The sequence below is a fragment of the Amblyomma americanum genome, chromosome 2 (assembly GCF_052857255.1).
Source record: "Amblyomma americanum isolate KBUSLIRL-KWMA chromosome 2, ASM5285725v1, whole genome shotgun sequence".
Taxonomy (NCBI): domain Eukaryota; kingdom Metazoa; phylum Arthropoda; class Arachnida; order Ixodida; family Ixodidae; genus Amblyomma; species Amblyomma americanum.
Window position 1 is genome coordinate 176,150,517 of NC_135498.1, and position 7,061 is coordinate 176,157,577.

The 7,061-nt window shown below is 45.4% G+C and overlaps 1 protein-coding gene across 1 annotated transcript; it reads right to left on the reverse strand.

Moving 5' to 3' along the window:
- Positions 1-2,211: 2,211 nt before the first annotated feature.
- LOC144119299 (uncharacterized) lies at positions 2,212-5,962 on the reverse strand. The gene is made up of 2 exons (XM_077651959.1): positions 5,936-5,962; positions 2,212-3,075 (listed from the first exon to the last, which is right to left on the reverse strand). The coding sequence occupies exons 1-2, from the start codon at positions 5,945-5,947 to the stop codon at positions 2,572-2,574; spliced, it is 516 nt and encodes a 171-aa protein (XP_077508085.1). The 5' UTR covers positions 5,948-5,962; the 3' UTR covers positions 2,212-2,571.
- Between the last annotated feature and the right edge of the window lie 1,099 nt (positions 5,963-7,061).

Consider the following 7,061-nt stretch of genomic DNA (forward strand, 5'->3'; position numbering starts at 1 on the left):
AAACATATCTGGAGTTCCTTGACACCACTGTTTTAAAACGTGTTAGGCGAATGTGCATTTCTTCTGCCGCAAAAACATACTTTTTAACCTGCACACGTCTACGCTGCCTGTGAAGGCATGGCTTCATGCTAAGGACATGCTTGCGCCATGGACGGTGAATTGTCGCCTGTGCAATACACCAGAGACAATTCACCATTGTTTTTTTCTGTGAATTGGTGCAATATTCTTCTGGGCCATTTTACAACGAACAATTAAGAAGGACATTGACATCACACCTACAGTATTCGTTTTTGGCCCGCGGAGAAAAACAGTGCTGTGCCATACGATCTATTTATGTTGCTGGGACTATTTAGTCTCTGGAAGAACCGCATGATGGACCGCCACGCTGAATCACCGCGGTCGTCGAAATCTTTGTTTCGTGAACAATGCGCTTTGGTGCGGGGAGTATATGCTGCCCTGCAAGAGCCGCCAAGCTGGCTTCCCTATTTGGATGCATGTGTGTGCCTCGCAGACTTTTGATGTTTTGAAAGGAGGGTTTATGCAGGGGTGAGATGGCCTGGTGTTTTGTGGCGCAAGCGTGCTTAGACTTTTTTTTTCAGCACTATTTTCATGCAAAAAAAAATAATAATAGTCTCGTGCTCTCATGCACTGGCCAGCGAAGCAGACCTCTTAGCCCTGCCGTGGGTTCGACACCCAGTCCCGGAAATATTTGCTGGATTCTTTTGTTTATTTACACCTTTTGGCCCGAACTCACACACTACTAGCCCAAACGGACAAGCAAGGCAAGATCTTGATTGGCGTTTGTCCTATCGGAATAGTGCTTTCCCACTAAAAAACTGCAGGAAAGCAATGGTAGCCAGATAAGAATATGACTCGGTTCCATGGCCGAACTTACGTTGTCCGGAACAGACGCTACTAGATGATTTGCTGAAAAGATCGCTGTCTGTAATATACGCTAATCTGATATTACTGAATACGAATTCCTGATGGCGCGCTGTAATGGTTTGTAACTAAAGGGACCAACTTGACAAATATAGCAGGCAGTGTAATGTATTTGGGCTGACGCGCGCCGTTATGATAACAGTTCTGATAACAGCGGGACGCAGTGATAATTTTCGGTGGGAAAGGAAGAAGGGCGAGTCAAATGCAAGTTTCATGCTATTGGCTCTATCGTTGGGATGGTAATTATGAATATTCTTTTCAACTTTGAGGATATATTCAGACTACCATGACCTAGGAATAGCATTGAACATGCGTACACAATGTTTATTCTTCCATAAGCGCGTCTCAAATGTCGGCGCCGCGTCCCCCATATTAGCAATTTTCACGAAGTCTACGACACGTTAGGCAACGCCACGAATTATTCTATGAAGGATGGGTGCATGCGGAACCGTGTTGTTTTCTACGTCGCATGAGAGGATCGTGAGCGCATTCACATGTTGCCAGGATTTCTTGGTCAACTAACTTTACGGAATGTTCTTGCGTACATGTCTACAAAGCAACGAGACAGGCGAACTGCTAGGTATAGCTGCTTTGATTGTTTGGTGATAATCACAGATAGATTGATGGGGACAGGACATTTCCACGCAGTAGTGAAATTTTTGCAGAATTTTCATCGAAACAAGGCAGCTCAACAGAGATTGTTTTGCGCAAAAGGAATTACCCGATTACAAACACAGCCGCCGCGGTGGCTGAGTGGTTATGGCACTCGGCTGCTGGCCCGAAAGACACGGGTTCGATCCCGGCCGCTTCGGTCGAATTTCGATGGAGGCGATATTCTAGAGGTCCGTTTGCTGTGCGACGTCCGTGCACGTTAAAGAACCCCAGGTGGTCGAAATTTCCGGAGCCCTTCACTACGGCGTCTTTCATAGCCTGAGTCGCTTTGGGACGTCAAACCCCCATAATCCAAACCAAACCGATTACTAACAGGATCTGCTGCTGAACTTGTTTTGTGTAAGCACAAGCACGGCCGTAAACATACTTACTTCACAATGCATTATAGTGTGTCTTTTCCTTCTTGCCGTCTCAAATATCTGATCATATTCCACCTGAAAACACTCACACATTTTCATCGCCACATCAAGGGATGTTTAAAAATCCTTTAGAGATATATGTATACCTTTGTCAGGCTTAAGACCGTTACTCCGCCATGCAGTGCGAGTTTTGCACTGTACGAAATTAACATGACAGGAGTGCAACCAATATCAGGGTCATAAATAGCTTTATTTCAATTCACACAGGCAGCCGCACGATAATATGCGAGAAGACGGAACGACATCTGAGGTCTTGCCGTTGCTCTAATGCGAGGACTGGCAACTCTGGTTTTTCCGGTTGCATTGAAAGCAGACCGATAATATTCAATTTTATTACAGTGATGTAATTAGCATGATCTCTCACGATCTTGAGAATTTCCAGGAGCGTGCGCTTCGTCAACCCCATGAACGAGTCGATGCAGTTTCATGACGATTTCCATCTGGGATATCTTTGTACTTCGCTGGTATGATATAGGATATTTTCTTTGTTATGCTTTACAAAACATGCCTGCCGTTTGTGCAGTCGCATTATCAGCGATCAGCCCTTGTAGCCATATCCGCCGTATCCACCGTAGCCGCCACCGTAACCTAGACCGCCGCCGTAGCCCAGACCGCCACCATAGCCTAGGCCGCCGCCGTAGCCCAGACCGCCCCCGTATCCGGCGCCAAGTCCTGCTCCTCCGCCGAGGCCGGAGTGGGCAAGGAGAGCTCCTCCGCCGCTGACCTTGTTGACATGATGCACCGTCCTCACGACGAAGGCAGGTCCAGCCACAGCCTTGGCAAATCCAGGCCCGCCTGAGAGAAGTGCGACACTGCTCCCGATGCCCACGCCGCCAGCGCCAACACCACCCAAGCCGCCAACGCCGCCCAAGCCGCCAACACCGCCCAAGCCGCCAAGCCCTCCGTATCCTAGGCCTCCGTAGCCCAGGCCTCCGTATCCGAGACCTCCGTACCCGAGGCCTCCATAGCCGAGTCCACCGTAGCCAACCTTCGAAACAGCGAAGGCAGTGGCCAGGACCAGGAGAAGGACAAGGGGCGCAACCTGGATGACGTTTATCAGAACGGGCTTAAAGCAGTTTCGGAGCATCAGTTTTTTTTTTTTGTGTGTGTAGGAAGTACAGCAAGTACTGAAACTCAAAATATCGCCCCCGCCATGAAATGTCGAGTCAATTCGCCGATTAGACCTAAAGAAAAGATACACGAAGCGTGGTTTGAATATTAGTTGGGATTTCTCATTAGCAAAAAACAAGCTACAAAAACTATCGTAGACGTACTGACCATTAAACCGACTCAATTCTTACTTTTAAGCCCCGAGGAGTACCGATGTACTGTGTAGTTATTGGGACCATGTTGGCAGTAATTTCTTCAGTAATTAATGTTATCATACAACTTTTAGTTGACTGCGTTAGAGTAACAGAGTCACCTATTGGGCCCCTTTATTTTTCTGTGGTATCTTCGATAGCGGATGCGTATAATTTGGCCTGAATAGGCAGCGTTCGTACTCTTAAAATATCCGGTGACATTAGAGGCATATCCTTTGAGTTTCAAGGCTTGCCGTTGGTTGTTGGCGTTTCTGTCTTCTTTTGCTGTGCGCGAATTTGTTTCTCTTAAGTAAAGCAGGTTAGCGAACTAATTTAGAACACATCAATACCACTACACCACTCAACGGCAGGAAAACTCACACCACGCGAGAAAACTTGTTTTTGCCACAGTTTCTTGTGCGTAGCGGCATCATATTTACTTGATAGTTTTTTAAAGACATAAGATGTGCAATGAAATATATTTCCTGCATGTACAGTGAGGCCCATAACAAAAGGAAGCAGTCCTCGCTGCTTTATCTATTCTCACGAGTTATGCAGAGTAGATAGAACAATTACTTACTTAATGCACCGACGGAGCAGTGGAATTTTCAGCGTGGATATTATGTACGCGGAAACATTTCCCCGCGTCGGCCATGTTTGAATTTTTATCGCTAAAGCGCGCTGTTTATCTTTGCGACCTGCATCGCGGCGTTGTCAGCGCTGTATCGAATGATGTATTCTTTTTGATGCTGAGTGTTGACTGTGGCTCTGAGAATTCTTTTTCCTGATGTTAATTGCTTTTGAGTGTTTTGTGTATAATTAGCATTTTACTACCGTGTGGCACGAGGTCACGTGTCTTTGGTCTGCTTTTTAACATTGTGTCCCCTTCCCCTCACTGTAATGACTGCGGGCGCTGTGGGTACTGAATAAATGAATGGATGGCCGAGTCTGTACCTAGAGAGCGCTCGTTACGGAGTCACTGTTTAGCGCTGGCGCCTCATACCTTTCTTTTTATTTTTAGACTGCCTAATTAGTGTTTGCGCTAGTGTTTCTTCTAGAAATATTTAGAGACATGAAAGTACGGTCGCGGTGAATATGGCCACAGATTCGCCTATGTTTCCGGAGCTCTAGAAAAATCGGATGAAAATATTGTTTGCTGTGTGCCAACATAATAAACCCGGTTTCTAAGAATGAACTGCGCTACCCTCAAGAAATGTCAGCTGTTCTGGATTCCGCTCACTTTGTGCATTCCTCTTAATTTCAGACGGGGTTCAATTTGCTGATGCTTGTTCTCTTACCCAGTCTGCTCTCTTCCGACGCCTCAGCCTTAAGCCTGTCATTTTCCTTTAAAACTGTCAATTATCGGTCCGCAGCTTTTTTAAAGATGTTTTGCCTCCCTCCACGTTTTCGCCCTATGATATACTATTGCCGAGGTACAGCTGTTCTCTAATTTCAGGCTTTTTATTGCTCTAAGGTAATTACTTTCAAGGCAATCGATTTATCACTCATTGAGCTCGTAATTGCAATTCCAATATCTGGACGTGGGGTGACATGTTATTCCTTGTTTTAGATTAAGGTATTTCGCTCAACACTTCGAACACCTCGATTCCTGTTACAAGCTGTTGAATTTTACCCGGAGGGGTTCACGGCGTTTAGTTTCCTTCATATTCATTTTTAGCCCCATAGTTCGGCGTTGTATTTTCTTGTCCTGAAGTCCTGACCAGGACTACATTGCTGCGCGGTTTCATCAGCCAGTTGGAATTCAATGAATCCCCCCCCCCCCCCCCCCCCCGCCAATTTGTTCTCAGCCTAAGCCACAAATGCGTGATGTAAAGGTACATGGCTAGTATTCTTTCCCTGCTCTGAGATGACGATTCGAGGAGCGTGATTACTCAGCTGTATTCAAACCCAACCCTGACTCCTCCCTGGCTGCCCTCACTGGCTGATGTTTATAGTAGCACAGCAAGATTTGTCTCCTTGGAACACGTGGTAGATACTGGACGCCTAACTAGCTCTATCTCCCTACAATTCACACCAGGTTGGGATGAGGGGGACGGGCTTGTTTAACCGGCATATCGGGGGATCCCGAACGCCTTAGTATGGTCGTTATTTTCTTCACACTCAGCTTAGTTTTTGTGGAGCTATCACTTCATATGCCTTTGGCTTCATACGGTTATAGCAACATTACAGTATCTGGTATTGTTTTATGCAATTCTCATTTAATTTCTTTCTAATACGCGAGCACTAACCAGACACGAAAGTCGGCTGAACGTACGCGAATTACGTTGCTAGATCTACGGCGGCTCTGGGCCGCTGCTGGCATTTGGAGAATGTGGAAAACGCGATCAGTTATTCACGCCATGAAAGCAGTACATTAAGAAAAATACATATCAGATTGTGGCATTGGTATCTGTCAACCATGTAGGATATAATATAGACACTCAAACGGGCCGAACTGTTGTTTTGCTCCACTACAAATGAAGTATTCTCGCAGGTGAGCCGTTTTTCTGAATACAAGTAGACATATTCAAACAGAGATTTTTAAGATCAAACCAAATCAATGCAAAATAAAAGTACGCTTTCAGACAGTAGTCCTCTTACCAGAGCGTGCATCTTTGGTGTTCCTGCACGAAGTACTGCGTGAGAGAATGGTAAAGGCTTGGTGGCGCCCAGTTTATATACTCTACTGGGCCAGCCTACTCTGTAGGAGAAAAGCCCATAACAGGTTAGGTTAGCCGAGCTACAATGTATAAAATCAAAAGGAGCACGTATTCGCGAAGACAAAATAAGCGCATTATCGCTACGTGGCAGCACGTGTCATTGGAGAGCGCTTTCTCAAATATCTGTACAGCACACATCTAACAGGAACCACGAAGCATTTGAGAAAGAGGTTTTCCTTGCTCTTTATCGGCGTCTTTTAAATAGAAAGGGGCTGAAGCAAAACAGATGGCTGTTCAATTCTGAAAAAAGAGCAATGCACTCCGCTTTTTTGATGTCAACTGTATTTCGACGAACGCCTATAGTCGATCGAGGAAGCGAAGGCGTTGCGTTCACTGAATGCTTTGCAGAAGCGGGTCTAGTTTCAATTCCCTGCATAAAAAACTCTTGAGCGCAGGTTACAGTGAAAGCATAGAAAGAGGCTTTCCACACTTATATACAGTTATGTTTAACCAACGTATCATGTAGTATAACTACCTCTTTCTTTGGGAGTACTCTTGCGATATTGTCATCTCAGAATTCACGTCACCTCGGCGTCGTATTGTCTATAAGTGTTTTGTCAAAACTTTTTAAAGTCAGGTGTAGATTCCTGTGCGACACTTTGGGTATAAGTAAACCAATAGTGGGGAGGGCTCCAGTTCAATTTTGTCTGCCTTAGCTTCACTACGTGAGCTGACGCCGCCTTGCACACGGCACGGACGTATTATGCATTTCGCCTCCATCTAAATAGAAGCGCAACTGCCCGAAACGATCCATTGACCTTGGGACCATCATCAGAACTCTAAAACCACTGAGTCACCACGACGTATCGTAATGAGTTAATCTAATCCAGAAAATGTATACCAGAAAAATTCAGGTATTTATGACTCTGTAGACGCAGAAGCATATACAATATCAGGGCTTTCAATATGGGCTAGCTAGATGTTTTAAATGAAAAAAAAAAAACAAAGGAACAACTCAAAGCCACTGAAAAGTAGATACTTTAGGAGTTTGCTGTTAAGTCTTTGTT